Source organism: Nannospalax galili, unplaced genomic scaffold (genome assembly GCF_000622305.1).
Source record: "Nannospalax galili isolate Female #2095 unplaced genomic scaffold, S.galili_v1.0 scaffold158, whole genome shotgun sequence".
In the NCBI taxonomy this organism is placed as follows: Eukaryota; Metazoa; Chordata; class Mammalia; order Rodentia; family Spalacidae; genus Nannospalax; species Nannospalax galili.
Genome location: NW_008345290.1, coordinates 6,610,449 through 6,633,077, shown reverse-complemented (window position 1 = coordinate 6,633,077; position 22,629 = coordinate 6,610,449). Strand labels below are relative to the sequence as shown.

General features: G+C 35.6%; 1 protein-coding gene across 3 annotated transcripts in view; it reads left to right on the top strand.

The window, feature by feature from the left end:
• Positions 1-22,629, top strand: part of Skap2 (src kinase associated phosphoprotein 2) — a 185,937-nt gene that overhangs the window by 8,949 nt on the left and 154,359 nt on the right. For all 3 annotated transcript variants that reach the window (XM_029567538.1, XM_008841498.3, XM_017800234.2), the window contains exons 3-4: positions 507-532; positions 7,633-7,740. In XM_029567538.1, coding sequence (XP_029423398.1) covers positions 507-532; positions 7,633-7,740 — 134 coding nt within the window. The remainder of the gene's footprint in view (positions 1-506; positions 533-7,632; positions 7,741-22,629) is intronic.

Sequence of the window (22,629 nt, the reverse complement as noted above, 5' to 3'; positions counted from 1 at the left end):
TTTATTATGGAGTTAAAATTTTATGTTCTAATTTATTAATGTTAAGCATTTTTAAAGGGCTATATTTCCACTATACTAGTTTTTAAGTAAAAATATAATAGCCTTTTTTGTTGACAGTTCTTAATTATGTATTTTTCTAAGTATTCTAGCAAAATCTAAGAGTTTATTTTGATTTTCTGAGGGCATATTTGAGAATTTTAATATCAATATGGAGAATACCTTAGACCTTGAAAAAAGAAAATCTTTAAATTGTTACTGCATTAAGTGAATAAATGTAATATGTTACAGATATTAAAGATGTGTGCTCACTTTACTGTTGTACTTACATCTTAAAAATACATTGATTATAAGCTCTGAAGCCTTTTAAAATTGTCATTTCAGGACAGAAAATGTTTTTTTCTCTAGATGTATATTTATAATACAGATTTTAGATTTGAATTATTGCCACTAATTAGACCTTGTCTTGATTTTTCAAGTGCTTGAAAAATTTTTATTTTATTTTGCAGCTATCTTCAGGAATTTCAAGATAAAGGTAAATTTCAAACTTGAAGGAATTTTCTTTTGTAGAGATTTTCAATAGGATAATCTAAATTTCTGATAATTCTGAAATTTTATAGTTGGAATCAAAATTTCAATTTCCATACTATATATTTATACCTTCAAGATGAGAGTGCTAGCTCCCCCTGCTGAGAAAAAAATTAAAAAGCATATCCAGGATCTACCCTGCGGGCTTCTGATGAAGAAATCAATCAGATATGCTTGATTGTCTAGGTTTGTGTTTCTTAGAATACAGTTGTCTTAGTGGTAGGAATTTGTAAGGACAGGTATGTTCTTGCAGTTACATATGAACTACTTCGACGAAGCAGAACTATCACCCAGTGCTGTTTTAGCACTGCGGAGATTCTTTTATGGTGTGAGGGGGAGGGGGCAGGTGAATCTTGGTTGGGTGTTCATGGTTCACATCTTTGTTTTTGTGGTACTGGAGATGGAACACAGTACTTTTAAACATATGCTAGACAAGGTGCTTACCACTGAACTATATCCGTAGTACTTCAGTCATATTTCTGAAGGATGCTATAAAAACAATGCCAAAAGCATGAATAACATGTTCTCAAAAATCACGTGCTAAGTTTTTTTTCTTTTGGTTCTTTTGATGTGAATAAATGTATACTTTAGAAATTTTAGGGATGGGAATTTGGTTTCATTGTTTTGAAATATGTTATGGTGCTGATAAAGCGATGGTCTTTAGATCTGAGACACCACTGCTTAGCATAGTGAAAAACAGACCAAGTGAGGCTTTGGAAGTTCCAAGTATTTCATGTCTTCCTTTCTGTAAGAGGAACAGTGTATGGCCTTTATTTCCATGATGATAATTCATAGGTCATGACTTTTAGCTTGGGGATGCCGATATGAGATTTATAACATGAGGTCCATGGATCTGTGGAGCTTGTTTCTAAGTCTGGGAAAGAAAACAGTGTGGCCCTTTTAACTGGGTCCCAGTAGTCCTTCTGTTTGTGACAACTGGTAAGAGAGAGGCTAATCACAGTTCAATAAGCCAAGTATTCACCCAGACAAACCTAAAATCAGCTTGAAGGAAGTCATAGTTTCTTTTCACATTCACTTGTCAGAATCAGTGTGATTGAAGGGGATGAGAGGAGATTTTTTTTTTTCCATATTAAGATTTTTTTAAAATACTATTAAAGATAAGAGAAGCAAAATGTCTCCTCCCTCCCAGTACTTACTGTTTTGTGCCCTACAAGGAATTATAAGGGTCTAATCTTGTTGCATATTAATTAGGTGAATATAGAAATGAATTTATGCATTTCAATTATGATAAATTTTAATATAATGTACTATTTATGGAGAAATGTTACATATCAGATTTTGCTTCTTCTTGAAAGGCATATTTTGTTGCAGTGATTATTGAACTCTCATTGTGGCTTAATTATTTGTACATTAAAAATTTTGAAGCTAAGAAGGCATGATAATGTGAAGCCATTGTGTAATTTCATATTTCCATAATAGTTTGGGACCTTCCCTTTGGAATTCTGTTTTAGAGCTAGTTCAGGTGTGTGGATATTAAAATTATATTACAGAGATACATTTTTGTCTCCAAAGAGAATGGAAGTTTATATAGTATTTGATAGAAATTGAAAAAATGAACCTAGAATAAGAGTTCAAATAATGTGGAATTCAGAGATTTTCCCATAATCATTTTCCTCTGAATAAGTCATTTGCAGTTCAATATGGCTGTATTGAGTTAACTAATCACCAAGAGTGTCTGCTTTGAAGGTAAGACTGTAGATAAATTGGATGTATACCTTGGAGAAATATGAGAAACTGAATAATTTTATGCCATTCTAATCTCAAAGTATATTCAGCTTTGTTCCAAAAAGACTATTTTTGTAGCTTATTAGGAATAGGAAAGAGCATAGACTTAATAGTTGTAAAGTAATTACCCCGGATGCATCTTTTTAAAAAGATCTCTGCATTGAATGAATTCAGATCTAGGTTGTTTTGATGGTACTGTTCCCAATTACATTTTCCCTTAGGAATTTTTGCCATTTTCTTGTGTGTTCTGGCCCTCCCTCCCTCCTAGCCTCCCATCCTCCTTCCCTCCCTCCCTCCCTCCCTCCCTATCTCTCCTCTTTCTCTCTCTCTCTCCCTCCCTCCCTCCCTCCTCTCTTTGTCTGTTCAGTATAAGGTCACAATGAAGAAACAGAAACTGATTTTACCTTTGTACTCTTGTTGTATATACTTTATTATTTTAGTGACAGTTAAATAATTTTAACAACACTATTGTGTGTGTGGCGGGGAAAGTCCAGGTAGACATCTTAAATAAAATGAGTTAATCAAGACTTATTCTTAAGTTTTATTTATAAGTCAGTTATAAAGTTATGTACTGTTTACAGATACTGATATCCTTCTTAATTTGCCTCCCAATTCCATCTCTTACACTGTAGAAAATCTCCCATCCTGAGATTCAACAAAGCAGAGTTTACAGGCTGAGGTATTTCAGTTCTTAAAATTAGTTGAATTGCTGTGCTCTTGCAACTCTAAGTTGTATAGATCTTAGTGGACTTTTTTTTTTTTTTTCGTACTTTTTGTGAGAATAGTTTTATTGCTAAATGCTTCTTTCTTTTTTTTAAGCAATGACTCCTAAATGTCAAGGCCTAGCCACTAAATTTTCTCCTGTTTATTTTCATTTCAAAAGAACAGTGTTGTGTTTAAACTTCCCTTCCCATTCATCTAATTTATTATGGTTCTTATATGATCAAATGTAGATTCTCTATTGGAAAGGTCTGTCAAGTTGGAACTTCAGAATAATTATCAATTGTTTTTCTAAATTCTTAATTTTTTATTTTAAAAATATTTGAATACACTCAAACACAGAGCACATTATTCATTTGAAATATTGCCTGTTTTATCTGGACTAGAAAGTTCCTTCTTATAACCTCCATGCTATTGGGCAAGACAGAATTAACTATCTAACCCAAGTTTCCTAGTTGTAATATATTTGAATACTGTCAAGTACCCTCCTAAATATAGACTCCATGGCTCTACATGCTAGAATTATGCTGTATGATTTTTTTAAAAAGTTTAAGACAGAGCTTCCCTTTGTATAGCTCAAGATGACCTCTAGCTCACAATACCCCTGCTTCTGCCTCCCAGAGCTGGGATTACAGGTGTATATCACTTCACCCATCACATAATTATTTTTTAGTTGTTCTCTGTTATATAACAAGGTCTCTTAAATGTGACTTGAAATACTTATTTTTTCCATGAGAGTACATCACTGTGTGAAAATCCCCATTCATGACACATAGATGTTCATAAGTGCTATCCAATGCATATTCCCCAGTGTAACTTTATTCGTCAAGAAGATTGAAGTTAATTTTGATTCAGAAATTTAGTTTTCAAAGACATTTTTAAGGAAATTACAAATTATTAACAGAAATATATACTAAATTGGAAAAATATTTTAAGAGAATGGTTTTCAAATTTGTAAATTATTGGTGCCCACAGATTTTTTCTTCCTTCCTTCCCTCCCCTCCCCTTGGCTGGGCATGCTAGGCATGTGGTTTAACCACAGAGCCACACCCCTGGCCACTGTCTACAGTTTAAAAGCAGTGTGATTGTGCTTTAGATGCTGTAGCTGTAATGTCTCATTTTCTCCTTTGGAATCTCTTTTCACTCTAATTGTGAAAAAATGTATTAGATTTTGCCCTTAAGACTACATTAATATTGTTAAATATGCATAGATTTATTTAGAAAGCCATTTCCTTGCCCTCATTTGTATTATTTAACTTTATTAATGGACTGCTTTTTAAAAACAGCAAAACTGGTGGGTAAGAAGGATACGTTTTTGTTTGTCCTAGTGGAATCCTCAGAAAAACAGAAAAGTTGTCTTTCAGTTTAATTTCCTTTCCTTTACCCTTCCTAATATAGTATATTCTCAATTGCAAGTTAGCTCCATAGTGAAATCCAAGCAAATTAAACTCAGAGTTTTCATTTCACTGCCTCTCCACCCCATGCTTGAGGTGATGGGGCTGGAATGATAGCAGTCTATTTCCAAAGTCGTTGTGGCCTTGTTTTCAAGCTCTGCCTCAGTTTGGTGTGAGAAGTTGCTTTTGCTATTTGTTGGCTAAAAATTAGCCTTCCTTTTTATAGAAGAATCTTATTTTTAGTAACTTTTATCATTCATTACTGTAAGAATTAAACTTTCTTTAAGAATTTATGATGTAAATTTATAATTTTATATATTTGGCTGTATATTAGATTGGACAGATTAGCTGATTAGAGAATTAGAAGTTAAATTGTTTTCACTTGGAGAAATCTCTCCAAATTTTGTCTTTGATACTCTATATGAGGAAATGGTATAATCTAAACTACATTTTAGTTATCGTTTATGGAGTACAAGTGATATTTCAATATGTGTATAAAATGTGTTCTAAATTTTATGTATATTTGGCTATTTATCTGATTGTGTTTGAAATAGGATTGTATTTGACTAAATAAGTGGTACATTGCGCCAAATGCCTTCAGTAAAGATCATGACTGCTAGCTGCTCTTAGACTGCATCTCTAGGCATACATAAAAATGTTCATTAATTATAAACTGAATCAAAAAGAATGACTAGCAGTGATGTGAAGCAGCTCTTACATGTTTAAAAGTAGCTGTCAGGGAAATATGCTGCTGTGGTCCAACTAAACCTTGGTGCTTCTGTGATGTTTCCAGTGAAATGCCTTGGATCATTGTCTTTTCGATGGTTAACTTTGTATTGTTAATTAAACTTTTGAAAGTTGTGGGATAAATCAAATGCTTTTCTAGGGAAACAAGAAACAGTATTAATGAGCAACAACCCCATAATTATCCTTGTGAGCACATAACAGGGACACATTCATGTCTTTTCTTTGCGCAATAACTTTTACAAAGAAGTATTTTTAAACTGATCATTAATTTTATGACCACAGAAATGAGATGCAAAATTTATGCTGTTGTCACTGGCACAGGCTCAAGGCACTGCGGACATTATGTGAGACTGTAATAGAATGACTGCCAACTAATGATTCGATAGCATTTCATTTGAACATGCTTTTCTTTTAGATGTCTGATTACTTTGTAATGCTTTCAATTATGTCTGTAAATGGCATTGGATACGTTTACCTGATGCCCATTGTTGATTTGGAGTTCACTATTTTATTACATAAACACACATTGAACATTTTCCTTTTAATTTATAGAAGCCTTTGCAGGTATAGCTACAAATACTTAGCCTCTGGGGAGGAAAGATGCTGTGTGCTGCTCAACAGCGACCCCTGTGCTCAATTAAAGCCCCCTAAAAGATAGCAGCCTTTTTATTGGATTGGCAAACAAAGCCAAGACAGAGTAAAGGCATGGATCATCTGAGGAACAAAACCACACTGAAAAGCACTGTTCTTTAACTTAATGTAGTTGCTAAAAAGGAATGATCCCTGCGCACATACTGTATAGATTCTGTACAGTCTAAGTGATTTCAGGGAAGCTGAGGGTGGTGGCAAGAGGTGATGTGGGGGAGGGAAACAGCCCAGTTAGCAGTATTTATTTTGTCTTAGATGAATACAAATACCACACTGATTAAAAAAAAATACTTTCAATAAACATAATTCTTATACTGGGTATATTGAAGACATTTTCACTTTAAGATATAATCTGAAAAGTGTGTTTTCCAAAAAGAAAAAAAAAAAAAAACAAAACCCCACAGAAGTCTTCAACAAGTTAATGGCAAATTTGTATAGAATAAATTTTCTTAAATGTCATTGATGTTGTGGTTTTAATAATCTTTTCTATATATGTGTATATAACATATCTATATATGTATAGATAGATTGGTATGTGAGTCCACGTGTATGTATACATGCATACATATACATTATAACATACAATGGATACATCAAAGAGTAAACATTTTCAAAAACAAAGAGATAGGGGCTGGAGAGAGATGGCTCAGTGGTTAAGAGCACTGGCTCCTCTTGCAGAGGACCTGGGTTTGATTCCCAGCACCCACATATCAGTTAACAGCTGTCCATAACTCCAGAATAATCCAACGCCCTCTCTGACCTTTGCAGGTAGTGCATGACATACGTGCACTTACATGCATGTAGGCAATACACTCATACACAAAAAATAAAAATAATAAGTAAATTATTTTTGAAAAGTTAGAAAGGTATAGCATTTAGCATACATTGTTTTCTGTGTTGATCAATTCATATAAAAAAAGAGTATATATAACTAAGCTAACATATAATTGATTCAGTGTTTTTAAAAAGTAGTTTCAGTATATGGGGCAAAACCTTATGGGGACTAATACCTAATAAACAAGTAAGCAAAACCCTAACATACGAGCCTAGGATTTGGAAATCAAGCAGGAAACTGGCCACAACATGCAATAATGGTTAACATATCTCTGCATGAGAATGGAAAGTGTTTGAATTTAGAGTGTAACTATTTTTAGCTGGGTGTGGTGGAGCACACCTTTAGTCTCCGCTTTTGTGAGGCAGAGACAGGTGGATCTCTGTGAGATGGATGTCAGCTTGGTTTACATAGCAAGTTCCAGGCCAGCTGGGGCTACAGGGAGATCCTGTCTTCAAACAAACAAGCAAGAAAATAGAATATAACTCATTTTAATCTGATAGAATCTTGTGACTTTTAATGAAAATAGAGTGTTCCTATGGCTTTACATAGTCAATTTGTTAGTATAATTTTTAAATTATTGAGTAGGCAAAGGGAATTACTTGAATTACTTTCTATTATGTTTTCCATTTTTTTGGGTTATTGTTAGTTTGTTTTTCTTGGATCCATACTCTGTTTAATCCTGTTTCTGTTTTTTAAGCTCTTTATAGAAGCTGTCGTAATTTTGGGACTGGATCCTTTTAGGTCACAACTGAGTGCTATCTGCTGACCTTTAAAGACGTTTACTGTTTATTATGATGGGTGTAACGTAAAATAAGATCTGCTTTTGCCTATTTTGAAAAAAATTTTTTTTCTTTCTGTGACAGTGACTATATTTAATGGTAAACTTACCTTTTCTGACTAAGCAACATTGTTTTAAATGGCTAAACCATTAAAGGCATTTCTTCGATTCATTTTCAGGTGATACTGAGGAGGGGGAAGAGTACGACGATCCTTTTGTTGGGCCTCCAGATACTGTTTCATTAGCCTCTGATCGCAATGATAAAGATGACGATGCCCCCTCTGATGGTATGTGATGTTCCTTCATAGACTATACCTCTTGATGCTTTCGATACAGAGTAGTCCTATGTGTAGAAGGAGTGGTTTTATCAGAAAGCAGAAGGAACAGGCTTGTTGTGCCTCACCTTTCTTTACCAGAACCTTTAAGGAACAGAAGAGCTCTCTCTAGTGGTCCTAGGGAGGTTTCCTACGTGTAAATTTTTAGGAAAGTGGTGGTGTCATTATGGGAATATTGTAGTAACTGTTGATTAATATTATCAGATTCTTAATTTCATTATACTTCTTAATGATTTCTGTATTTTGTGTTATGAAAAATATTTTTGATACATATTTTCTTAAAATGTCATACAAATTGAGTTCATAAAATATTTAATTATTTCTACATTGCCTTGTCACATCGAGACAGGTTTTTTTAATCAAATGCTATTTTTACTATATATTTTCATTTTTCTGATTGTCACTTAAAATTGCCCTATGTTGTGCAATAATATTACAGTGTTTTATATTAATTGATGTAGTAATAGAGTTGATTGTTTACATCTTAGTGACTCTAAAATCTGTGGAATGTTGCCAGTTATAAAACTTGTGTTTAGCATCAGCTTGTGCTTTGTCTGTGACAGCTAATTGAGTGAATCTGTGCTCTAGAAACCTTGTAAGTGTGATATATAGTTATAAATTAACTATGTGAATCGATAAATTAGCCATGCATATTGTGGCATTTCACATAGACATAGAAATGAAGAGTGCCTTTTGCCACTATATGATGATCAAACTGTGCAGTTCCATCTCTAAATACAATTGCTGAATGAAAATACACTTCCTTCAACAGAGCACTCCACATTTTATGTTTTCCAGATTATTCCCTTTGGAAACATAAATTGCTTTTATGAGGTATAAAATTATGTCTATTGCAGAACAGGGATAAGTCAAGTACATGCATAGTGATAGACATTCTAAACACTGATTCAGAACCAGCCTTTCTTATACATGCAGTGAGAAGCATTCTAATCACTTATTCACAACCAAACAGTCTTTCTTATATCCAGAACTTTGTTCAGCGTGTAGCAATAATATGTCCATTTTGTGTTGACTTGCACATTTAGTTTCCACTTTTAAAGGGAGGAATTTTTCTCTTATATCTTCTTTCTGTCTTTTACAAAGATGCACATTTGTCTTCATCATCACTTGCTTTCCAGCATCAAACACTACGCTTTTTAACCTTTATTTGCAAAAGCATTTTTGATAGGTGTTTTATAATTGATGAAATAATGTTTTCATGAAATAATAAATTATTATTTAAGTTGTACTACTTTTCAGACCCCTTTCAATTATCATTTTGCTTCTCTGTAAAATGTTGGATAGATGTGAGTATATATGTATATATTCACATACAGAGGCAGAATATTTATACTGAAGAGATTAAACACATGTTGACTGTATTCATAAAATAGATATACCAAGTTCAAAAAATATTTTGATGTACAGGGGCCCTTAAGTTCAACTCTTAAAAAGATTGCAACTTTAAAATAATTCAACAGTTAAATATCTGTGAAAGTCAGAGATCTAGTCATGTTTTAGAAAGAGTGAATGTTATTCAATTATAGAATGCTTATATGATTATTGTATCTTTTTTCTTAAGAATAAATGATTTTAGGGATTGGGGAGATGACTCAGCAGGTGACCAAACCTGATGAACCGAGTTCAACCTTTGGGACCTACATAATAGGGAGAACTGATTCCTGAAAGTTGCTCTCTAACTTCCTCACATGAGCTGTGGTACATGCACCCCCCCCAAATAAATAATAAAAATTAAAAGAATAGCTTTTTATGTATTTTTCCAAAACTAAATATGCAGGATATGAAAATGATTTGATGTTAAAAGATTATCAGCGTTTAAATACTGTTTATGTGAAACACCAGCTTTTGTTAAATATTGGTGTGTGTTTATTAGTGCTTAAGAAATTCTTAAGCAGATTTTGCATTTTTATACATAATAGATTTTTAAACAGTTTTACATTTTCTTTTTATGCATTATTATCGTGTTAGTTTTTAAAGTTTGCATAGATTGTAGTAGATTTCATTACGGTATCTTCACGCACACTTTGCTTTTTTTCATCCCCTTCCCTAACCCTCTCCCACCGCCCTATCTCCATTGCCCAAATCACCCTGTTTGCTTTTGGTCCATTTATTCTCTTACCTTCTTTTTTAGTTATTCCTTTTCTTAAGATTTCTTCTTTCCCTTTCCTGGGCTTCTTTCTACTTTTCATTGCATGTGCGCGCGTACACATACACACACACACACACACACACACACACACGCACACACACACATGCACACACACACAAATCTAGGGTTTGCACCTGAGAGAAAGCATGTAGTTGTCTTTCTTAATTTGACATATTTTACATAACATGATTTCCGGTTCCATCCATTTTAGTTTTACATTTTCTTAGAAGAGTCTAGGTACTTTCAGACTATCACTGGACTTGGAACTTTGACTCTAACATACCATCTCTTATGTTTTGCTCTCTGCAACTTGTTTGTCTGAGTTCTTTTTGATTTGCTGAACAAAATTTCCTTTATCATTATCGATGTAATAGTGTATTAATTATAAAAAAGCGTTTAATGACTATAGCCAGTTTAGTATAGATCACCTAATGACCTTTTGTTGACTCAGATTGTTGTTTTGTGCTTTTAACTTTTACCTTATGGTAGGCACTAATAAAGTATCTGAACTTTGATGGATTATAAACTCTAAACATGATATGTATTTTTCATAGTGTTAATGTAATTTTCAAGGTACTGAAAAGGTCAAACTTGCTCATCTCTATCTGCATTCTAAGTCTGCCTTTCCCCTTAATATTTCTTTTTCTCTCTTCCTCTGGTTCAAAAGTTCACTCAGTTCCCAAATGGCCACCTAATTTTCCAGTTATTCCCTCAAGCCATATGTGTTTTGGTTTCTTTATGGTTTATTAGGTACTGTAGGAAAGTAGCATAAGTTATATCTTCTAATGAAATTCAAGCACACTTCAGTGATGCTTCCACTTGATTGCTGGTAGCAATTAAATCACAGCCAAGGAGAATAATGCATAATCTCACAAAGTCCAGACGCCTGTAGAAACTGAGTGGGGATGACAACAGAAACAAAAACAAAAAACAAAATCTTCGAACCCTGCCAGACATGCTGTTTCCAGCCTGCCTGGTTTTTTTTTTTATTGGCCAGCTGCCTGATTGATAGCAAAATCATAACTTGCTGCATGCTAACAGGCAGAGTTCACTTGTAGGTTATTGTGAGCTGATAAAGGGTTAGATGGAGTTTTGATTTTCGCATTGGACCTTAGTACACCAGATTAATGGAATTTCAATGAGAGACTAGAGTAGCCACAGCTTTGTCAGAGAAACAGATGGAGATTCTATAGTCATGTCTACTCATTAATACTAGTTGCCTGAAAGGTGCACTGCTTCTCTATACAAATGAGTTGATATAATTGATTTTTGAATGGTATGTTGAAGAAAAGTACCTTATTGATGACTAGAATTGTAACACAGTGACAGATTTTTGTATAGCTTGTAACAATAAAATATTGTACTTTGCAGTTTTTTTTCTTTCATTCTCTTCAGAAAGTCCTTTTATTTTTATTTTTTAGAAGAAAAATACATTTGAGACCAAGAGCAACAAAGGAGAAAATGCCATGCTGTTACTGTTTAGGAAAAGAGAGTAGCAGTCTGTTTTATTTAAAACAATTGCACGGCTGCCATCAGAGTTACATTGTGATATGACAATATTCAAAAGAAAGCATACTCATTTTATTAGTGTTATACCTTACCTTTTATGGAAAATCAGGTAAACAAGTTATGATGGTTTTGAGATGATTGTAGACTACTTTTACAAGTTTTATGCTTTTTGGTTGGCTGGAGATATGTTGGAGTGCTAATATAATCATGTATAATCACTGATATAATCAGTGCATGTCAGTAATCGATAAAATTAGAGGTAATGAGACCGAAGACCTCAAAGATACACCTTAGTGGATACATAGGGCAGTGTTTGTGCACTAAAGTGGTAGATATAGGGTAGATGTTACACATTGTGTAATGACTTGAGTTTCCATTTTTCTATTCTGAAGTCATTTTTCATTTCTTTTTGTTATTTGTGAAAGGAAGTTTCTCACCATACAGCACTGTGGAAAATCCCTGAGGTGAGGTGAAAGGATGCACGAGCTAGAAGACATATATTGGCTCTGCTCATCTCATCAATGATAGGTCGAAGGATCCCAGTGGACATTTGTTACAGATCTGAGTTAGTCCTAGACCATAATCATTTTGTGGAGAAGAATCTGGAACCTCTAGGGTGTGAATATGAGAAAGCCAAAATGAAACGATAGAGGAGAGCCATTTCTTGTCCTGGCATCTTCCTAACTAAAAGTTCCCAAGTAAAATAGGTTACTGAGTGCTGTGGGCACTGGCAAGGACACAGGTTTATATGTAACAGTATTTGTTTAGGAATGGAGCTATTTTTTAAAGCTTGGAGATTTAAGAAAAAGGTTAAGCTATTTTTATTATAATTTATAATATTAATTAATGTCTTTCTTCTTTTTTGGTATACCTTTCCTTAAACTCTAAAATAGCGTTGAAAAAATTGAATTTATAAGACATGTTTGCCTCTTATTACAAAAGCTTGCTTAAAAAAAGAATGGTCTGGACTGACAAGGTGGCTCAGTGGGTTAAGGCACTTTTCACCAAGCCTGACAACCTGCGTTTACTCTCCTGGACCAATACAGTGAAAGGAGAAAACTGACTTCCACAAGTTGTTCTCTGACCTCCACACATGTGTTGTGGCATATTTGCACGTGCGTGCATGCGCTTGAACATATCCTGTGTATATAATATATATTAATATGGTACTTTTAATTTTTAAGGTTTTTTTTTAGTCCTTACATTATGCTAAATTACTAGCATGCATTATTTTAGCAATGTAGGAAAAATGATTATTTTAGTTATTTCTATTACTTATGTAGGACAGTTTTTTTAATAGATTTTGGTAGATGGGAGGGAATTATAGGTTAGACATTTTTTACAGAACATTAAAAAGCATTACTTTTAAATTTATACACGTGTGTGTCTGTTTGTGGGTATGTGCACATGTATGCATATCAGGTCAGAAGAGGGCATCAGATCTCCTGGCGCTGAGGTTACAGGTAGTTGTGAGCTGCCCAACATAGGTGCTGAGAACCAAACTCAGGTCCTCTTCAAGAGCAGTAAATGCTTCTGAACCGTTTCTCTAGCCCCTACAGTATGTATTTTTAAGTAGAAGGCATATTTAAAAAAAAAACACCTCTATTGCATTTAATTTTTTAATATTTATTTTATATTTATGTATATGAATGTATTGCCTGAATGTATGTAAGTGCATCCGTGCCATGTAGTGCCCATAGAGGTTAGAGGAGAGTATCAGATTCCTTGGAACTGGAGTTAAGGATGGTTGCTGGCCACCATGTGGGTACTGGGAATTGAAATCTGGTCCTCTGAAAAAGTAGCCAGAGCAGTCTCTCTAGCCTTGTACATCTATACATTTATGTATTTATTTATTTATTTATTTATTTTGTGTGTGTGTGTGTTATATGTTTGAGGTGCTTGCATAATATGGAGGCCAGAGGACAATTTGCTGGAGTTGGTTCTCTCTTTCTATCATTTGGGTCCTGGGGACCAAACTCAGGTCATCAGGCTTGGTAGCAAGTACTGCTACTCTGCCGAGTCATCTTGCTGGCCATAGAGGACATATTGTTAACTCTAAAAATATATTTTATGTTATTAGAGATAACATACAGATGTGTAATATTTTTATGGTACAAAGATATGAGTAAATAAAAACAAATATTAAGATCATTTTTAGGGACTGAGGTGATCACTTAGTTGTTAAAAGTACTTGCTGTGAAGCATGAGGGGGCAGTCCCAGAACCTACATTAGTGCCCTCAGAGCATTCTGACCAGCAAGATTAGTCATATTGACAGTGAGCTCGGTTTGATGGAGAGACCCCCCCTCAATGAATAAGGTGGAAGAGTAATGGGGATGATTTCCATCGTCAGCCTTGAGCCTCCACAAGCATGTGTGCCCACACATACATGTATGCATGCCTACACTCATGCATACATACACAAACACACCACACATGAAAATGGAGAAAGAAAAAAGGAATCATTTTTGTAAGTTTTTGTTATTGAATGGGAAAATATATCACACCAAAACAAAGTAGGTAACTAAGAGTGTATCAAAATAGGCTAGGTGAGAAAGATTGCAAAGTTAATGACCCTCAACATTATGAAAGTAATACATCTTTAACAAATAAGCAGTTATTTATACAGTACATGAGGAAGAGAGTAAGACATTTGGATAGGACAATGAGGAATTCAGAGATGGATAAGATAAAGTTCTTATTTACAAAAAATGTGTAATTGAGATGGGAAATGATGATAATCACCTAAAATAAGGCAATTAGCAATCTAGACTAAGCCAAAGCTCAAAGATAGTAACTACTATTTGTTAACAATAATCCATTGATTCAATATATACCAAGGCAAGTAATTGGTTTCATTGATTTTTTTTTTTTCACTTTCTAATTTGTTGACTGAATTAGTCATATATTTTGGTATCATGGCAGAAAAAACCCAAGTGTAAACTTTATGCCTGACTTGTATAGGGAGGCCTTGTATTTAAATGAGTTTTGTGCAGTTCTGAAGTTTGCTGGACGTAGTAGGAAAAGATTCTGAAAAGAACATTTGGAGAAGTTGAGAAACCAGTTTTTTATACTCATTGTTAATTTCATAGTGAAGGACAAGTCACTTAACTCTTTTGGATGTTTATTTTTTGGTTTGTATATTGAAATGTTTGGAACTAGAGATTGCTTAAGAAGTCCCCAAGAGTACTCAGTGCTGTGTCTGCATTTCAGAATTAGTAAATGTGATGACAGCAGTGAGGTGATTTGGCTGGAGAAAATAGTTTTTTAAAAATATTATTTTTATTTTATGAGTGTATTGCCTGCATGTGTGTAAGTGTACCCCTGCTGTGCAATGCCCATGGAGGTCAGAAGAAGGCGTCAGATCCCCTGGAACTGGAGTTTACAGATGGTTGTTAGCTACCATGTGGGTGCTGGGAATCGAACCCAGGTCCTCTGCAAGAGCAGTCAGTGGTCTTAACTGATGGCCCATCTCTCCAGTCTCCCAAAACAAAGTAGATTTTATGAATAATAGCTAAAGGTGAGGTTGAATAGGAAGGAGTGGAGGAGCTCTTGAGGTAGGTCATGGCTCACTCTAAGAGCTGAGTGGAAATTTAAGTTAAAGACTTTACCTCTGCTTTGGTCATTATCAAGAAAACCCAGCAATATGTCAATATGATAGATATGAATTAGAGGGATGCTGTCCTGGCATCTCTGTGGGATGGATATGATTACTATTTGACAACTGAGGAAACCCAGGCAAAGAGAACTTAATGTGATTTTCCCAAAGTCATATAGCTACTAAGTGGCTACTAGAGCTTGAATTCATGTCTGCCTGACTCCAAGAATCATACACAGCTTTCAAAACCATTACATTTTCTTCTTCCCCAGCTAGGCTATTGCTGCTTTTGTTTCAGGAGTTATGAAGGAGAGCCAGGGGTACAGCAGTACATATTTGCTAAAGGAGAAAGGGTATATTCCTGTGTTGCTGCTCAGTGTTATCTTCAACATTCCTACAGCAACAGCATCTCCTAGGAGTGTGCTTGAAATGCTGGATCTCATCTCTTCCTAGTCGCTACTGATCCTGAAGTAGCACTTTAAATAAGACCCCCAGGCACGTATTAAAGTGTGAGAACACATCACATATGCACGTGAACAAAAATCACAGAGTATCAGTCTTGAACTCGTGATCTTCCTGCCTCTATTTACCCAGTTCTGGGATTATAGATAAGTTCCACCATGCCTAGTGTAGCATGTTTTCCAGTCTTTTTGCTCAAATGAACCCCTTTCTGTTGGAAAGGTTCTGATTCATGACTCCTAGGAGTGTTTGCATGGTAACAGGGCAGTGGTTAACCTACAGTGCCCCAGCCCCACTCACGGATCTTCAGTTCAGCAGCAGGGTGGCGGTAAAGAAGTTTTGGTTCTTGCCGGGCACTGTCTCTCAGAAGGTTGAGGCTTCTTACTGATTGTGCGTATGTGGATTTGACCCATTCTTTACATTTGGAAAAATTACGATTAGGGCTGCCTAGCTTCATTTTTCCCTCCTTTTGCAAACAGTCGAAGAATGAATTTAGAGTCTAAAAAGACAGAGCAAAGACCACTTTAGTTTTAGAAGAAGCTCATTCTCCAGAGACCCAGTGTGCAGGTGGCTATGCCCAGGGCTGGGGAAACACCTTCAAGAAAAGAATGAGGATTACATGATTTAAAAGATACATACTGAGAAATAAGCCAGGCAGGCACTGTCTCCCAGATTCTTTTATTGGCAATATTTCCTTTCATTTCCTTAAACTATCAGGAGATATTTTCCTTCTTTTTAAAATGGCAAAAAGAAACAGACAAACTCCAAACAAACAAAAAAAGCAAGGTCGAGGAAGGCTTAGGTCTCTAGCCTGGGACGCCAGCTCAAGAGAAGCAGACTTCTCATCTGGTCTTTGTGCACTGTACTCCTCACAAAATTAAACACGCTTCAGTTTTTAAATTGCAATAGACATGCCAGTGATTAAAAATCAAACAAAAGGGTGCACAAGTAAAAGGAGCTTTCCCTTTTCCTCAGCCTTCCCTGGAACTGCTCCCCGGACACAGTGGCTTTCACAGGGCCTTCTGCATACTATCCCAAAGCTTCAGACAGCAAACTTACAGTTCCTTTTGACCAGCAGTCCACACCATTTTCTGACTCTCACGATGATGGGTGATTCTTTAGGCCTTTCTCCAACTTCTGCCTCCCATTTTTTGTTATTTTATTCTTGATTCTTTTTGTGTTTGCTTTTGACTTAAATCAGACTCTTATTTTATAATGTGCCTACCTTGGGTAGTGCCTGTTTTAAAATATGAATTAGCACATCTGGCCTCTCAACCATTTTTGTCCTTACTCTTCAATTCAAATAAATTATTTTTCATTGCTAAATTTTATGTTTATATTTATTCAGACTCTGAGCTGATTATGTTGTCTATAAGTTGGATTTTTAAAGATTTATTTTTTAATTATGTGTATTTGTGTATAGGTATATGCATGTCAGTGCAGGTATCTGTGGAGGCTGGAAGAGGTCATTAGGATCCCTTGAAACTGGAATTATAGGTGGTTGTGTGCCTGCTGTGAATTCTGGGAACTGAACTCGGGTCCTCTGTAGGGATAGTACATGCTCTTTACTGTGGGGTCATCTTTCCAGCCCCCTATGAGTTGGATTTTAAGCATTGGGCTTTTTCTCTCATGCTATTACTTTCCCTCAAAGGTCTGTTATGAGTCCTGTTATGAAGAAGACCTGGTTGAGTAGTCAGGTAGCTTGTATGGCATTTCTTGTATGTCTACATTCTGAATAGCTTTTCCTTTGAACTGGAATCTGACAGAAGGTTGGGAGTAAGTAAAGTGCTAAACTCGCCTGGAAGTAGTTTGTCTATAAGGCATCTTAGTGAGGACCAAAGAGGAAGATTGCTACTCTCATAATTGTCACAAGAAGTATGGCATTACTTAGGTGAAATAGAAGGCCTTTGATTCAGAGTTTGAGATTTTTGACCCTGTTGTTCATTGTTAGTCTGGACTGGAGGTGGTAGAGCTACCTGATGTGCCGCACGCTTATGCTCTGGCCTCAGGGCATTCACTGGGCATTCTCTTCAGAGATTTGCACTTTGTTGAGAGCGGAGTTCAGGAGTTATCCCAGTTACACAGAGGCCTCTGCTGCTAGCTACTTTTGAGAATGGGCCCAGCAATTATCCTAGAATTTATGAATTCAATGAATGACCCTTCTCGTTCTGCAGCTGCTAAGGTCCTTCATGGGAACATACATCCACTTTCCTTGACCTCCTGTTTGGTGTGTTGTATCTTCATTTCATTCTCATCTGTTTTGTTTGCTAGCAGTTACTCATTTTTTAATGAACTCATGATACCATTTCTTTATTAGTATGATATTATGGCTTTTTTCTTTTTTTAAAATATTTTATTTATTATTTTTATTTTATGTGTATGAGTGTATTGTCTGCATGTATGCGAGTGCACCCATGTCGTGCAGTCCCACTGCAGAGGTCAGAAGAGGTCTTCGGATTCCCCTGGAACTGGAGTTAAGGACGGTTTGTAGCTGCCATGTGGGTGCTGGGAATTGAACCCGGGTCCTCTGCAAGAGCAGTCAGTGCTCTTAACCACTGAGCCATCTCTCCAGCCCCATGCTTTTTTCTTTAAAAGCAAGCAGAAAAGGGATTCAGATGGATACAGTGGATGCACACAGTAGCTATTCCAAGTAAATATTCCAGGAGGTCAGAAAGGGAAAAATATTGTGAACCGATGTTGGTGGGTGCATTACGGAGAACCTAGAGCTGAAGTGGAACTTAATAAAGCTGGGTAGAAGTTAATTAGTAGAGAGTAAAGGAAGACTGCTTTTCAGTTAAACCAAGGGGTTGTGGGATATAGGAAGAAATGTTGCTGAAAGTATGCAAGTTTGAGGAACCTGTGAAAGACATGACGGGCTGGAGAGATGGCTCAGCCATTAGGAGCACTGGCTGATCTTGCAGAGGACCTGGGTTTGATTCCCAGTATCCACATAGTGATTAACAGCCATCTGTAACTCCAATTCCAGGAGATGCGACATCCTTTTCTGACCTCCGTGGGCATTTCATGACACAGGTGCACTTACATATATGCAGGCAATACATTTATTCACATAAAAGAAAGACATAAAAAAAGACATAAAAAGGAAGCTCAGAGAAGAGTGGAGCTGAGGATTGAGGCCAGAGGTGTGTGAAAAGTGTTGGCTTCGATTGAGCCACTAAGTGAATTACTTTGGTGAAGGTGCTGCCATTAAGTATTGGTTTATATCTCTGAAAAGAATTTTGTTATTTTAGGAATCCAAATATTAAGAATTTTAAATCATCACGTAAGTTGTTCTATAAGTCAAATGTGTTTTAGACTTTATATCAAGACAATATGATAAAATGGTGTTTTAGATAGCTGTAACTAGTTGTGATTGCTTTATTGAAATATATTTAGCATAATCATAGAATTTACCCATTTAAAGTGTTTTTTTTTTCTTTCTTACATTGACAGAGTTGTATAAACATCTCCCTAGTAACTTTGGAATATCTTCATCATCACAAAAGGAGAGTGTCACTCCTCATTTTCTCCCAGGCCTATCTTCATCTCCCTTATATGCCTAGGCAGTCATGAATCTGCTTTTTGTTTCTGTACATTTGCCTAAACTGGATATTTGATATGGGTGCCATTCTATAATATATAGTCTTTGCATTTGACTTTTTTCTTAGCATGTTTTTAAGGTTCATACATGTTGCAATGTGTTATCAATTATTTACTCCCTTTTCCAGCCCAGTAACACTTACATTGTGTGTGTGCAAAACTTTTTGTTAGTCATTAGTTAATGGACATTTAAGCTGTTTCCTCTTTTTATTTTGCTATTGTGAATATTATTTCTGTGAACATCTGTGTATGTATGAATATTTGTGTGAATATATGTTCCCATTTCTTTTGACATATGTCCAAGTGGTTCATATGATATATGTAGATTTAAGTTTTTGAGGAATTGCCAAACTTCCCAAATGGCTGCACCATTTTACGTTTCCACCAGCAGTTTGTGAAGTTCCGCTTTCTCTAACATAGTCTCCAACACTTGTTAATGCCTCTTTAAGTTTTGGGAATCTTAGTGGAAGTGAAGTGGTATTTCATTGTAGTTTTTTCTAGTGACTACTGATACTTGTCATCTCCTCGTGTGTTTATTGGCCATTTACAGATCTTTGGAGAATGCTTACCATGTTATCATGTTAGTTTCCATTTTTTTCTCAGACAAAGTCAAATTTATTGAGACAGACAGAAATATTCCTAATCACGACTAGAGTTAAGCATTTCCTATTAACCCAAGAATTGTGTTCACGTTCCAGATAAGTCTACATGGAAAAGCATTCAGAATACTAGATTTTCTATGTCACTGTTTCATCTATCCTGTTATTTTTCCAATTAAAAATTATTATTTTTTTATGAGTATTGTTTTGTTTGTTTGTTTGTTTGTTTTTGTATGAGTGTATTTCTTGCAAGTGGATAGGTATCATGCATTGCCCACAGAGGTCAGAAGAGGGCATTGGAACTGAAATTACAGTTGCTTGTTACCTACCATGTGGGTGCTGGGAATTGAGCGCTGGTCCTCTGCAAGAGCAGCCAGTGCTCTTAAGTGCTGAACCATCTCTCCAACTCCTGTTTTCCAAGTTTTGAAATTGGGTTGTCTTTTTATTGTCAAGTTCTGTGTATTCTAGATACCAGCCCCATATATAAATCTCAAAATGTTTCAGATTTTTTTTTTTTTTTTTGGTCTTTTTGAGACAGGGTCTCCCTGTAGCCCCAGCTGTCCTGGAACTCACTATGTAGACCAGGCTGGCCTTGAACTCACAGAGATCCGCCTGCCTCTGCCTCCCAAGTGTTAGGATTAATTTAAGGTTTTTTGAAGTATTCTCTTTTAAAAAAGGTTTTCTTGAGGCTAAATGATTTATCAAAATACTGAGTTCTTTTACTGTAAGATTTTAAGATTATATGCTATTTAAAACAGGGACATGACATGTTATTGTTGCCCAATTCATGTTTGAAAGTTGTGCAGATGACAAAAAGGTAATTTTCTTGTTTCCTTTTCAGTTCTGTGAACTCTCAAATTTTGTGGACCTCAACATGACTTAAAGGAGAATGCTTGCTTTCTTTTGTTTGAGTATCACTGCTCTCACTTTTAGCCCTGCCATGCTTTTGACATATGAAGGCACAGGTGTTTGCTGTGTTACAGATATAAACATAAGCATATGATTCTTCTACCTTAGTTTTACTTGGCCAAATTATTTCTGAGAACATGTAGTGTACATAGATTATTTGGCAAACCTTCTGACTTCTCTGGGAAAGGCTTTATCAGTGCGTAATTATGGTGGGGGTCATTGAAGGATGCTGGAATCATCGTTTTGGAAAAGTTGTTGTTGTATTTAACTTTCAGAAAGAGAGTTTGATTCTTTGCATTGGTCTCTTATCCTTGTAACAATGTCCAGGTGTTTCTTCCAATACCCCTCATATCAATCAAACTGAGCAGCCTTGTCAGGTAAGGGAACTGAGACACAGTCATGTAGACTATTCAGTGTGTGGTCTAAGACTGGACCTGATCTGTGATCTGTTACTGGTCTGCGTGTGACAATCTAAATGTCAAAATCAGAGTGTGCACATAGAAACATTAATAGCAGCTTGACATTTTTGCTTTATCCATAACATAATCACATTTTACCCAGGAATTCATGTTTTGTTGTTTTATGAAAGTATTAGTTTGTGATGTATTTGGGTAAGTGGGAGGGGAAACTGCACTGAGAGAAAATGATCACAAGAATACCAGACTCTCACCTTCTCTTTCTCTGTGTCTTCTTCCATAGTCGTAGTTGTGGCTTTTAAAAAATATTTTATTTATTATTTTTATTTTCTGTATATGAGTATATTGCCTGCATGTAAGTAAGTGTACCAGTGTCGTGCAATGCCTGAGGAGGTCAGAAAAGGGCGTTGTATTCCCCTGGAACTGGAGTTACAGATGGTTGTTAGCTACCATGTGGGTGCTGGGAATCGAACCCGGGTCCTCTGCAAGAGTAGCCAGTGCTCCTAACTGCTGAGCCACCTCTCCAGCCCCATAGTTGTGTTTTAATTTAAATGCTAGGTTTGTTTTCACTTCAGAGCAACTTTGGGGATTCTAATTTCACATTTCCTGTCAAATATACATTCAGGATCCAATGTTATAATTAGATATTTAATTATATTTTCATGTAAAAGCTAAGACTTGGGGATTCTCAGAACTTTTCATTTGGAGTATCTAGAGAAAAGGATAATTTGTAATTTGAAAGTTATCTCATTCTTTTTCATGCCTAAAGAAGCATAAAACATTATACTTAAAGATGATCAGAAAAGTAATTTCACCTCAGAGGTATGCTTTTACTTCAGTTTTTGTAAATGTCTCCAAATGCACCACTTTACTTTTTAATACCACTTGCCAGCTGTTCTATTTTAAATATGTTTATCAGTTTCTTTAACAGTAAAGGAGGTTAATAAAAATAATGTTTTAATATCAAGAAGTAATAAAATGTCTTACTGTGAGGAAAAGAAATACACATATATTTCTTCCATTGAATAGGATTTGTTTTGGTATTGGTGTCCTGGGAATCTATGTCCTGGAATATATGTATACTATAAGCCTCTAATATGCTTAGAATAGGATTTCTTTCCTAAAGGAAAACATGGCTTAGAGGAGGTAGGAATTGATTTGTTAAGATATAGGTGGTAAGAAAGGAAACACTTCCGTATGTTTTAGGTAGAGTGCTAGATGGAATAAAAGTTTAATTCAACAGATTTTACTGCTAGTTATGTTAGACTAAGAATAAGGTGATTAATAAAATAGGCCACTGCCTTTTAAAATATTTATTATTTTTATTTTGTGTGTATGAGTGTAAGTGCACTTACAGAGGTGCACTTGTGGAGGTCAGAAGAGGGTGTTGGATCCCCTGGAGCTGGAGTTACGAATGGTTGTTAGCTGCCATGTGGGTGCTGGGAATTGAACAGGGGTCCTCTGCAAGAGCAGTCAGTGTTCTTAACTGCTGAGCCATCTCTCCAGCCCCAGGCCACTGCCTTTTAGATTAGTAGAGGAGAGAAAGATGTAAATATTCATTGTAATTCAAGGCAGATTGGTG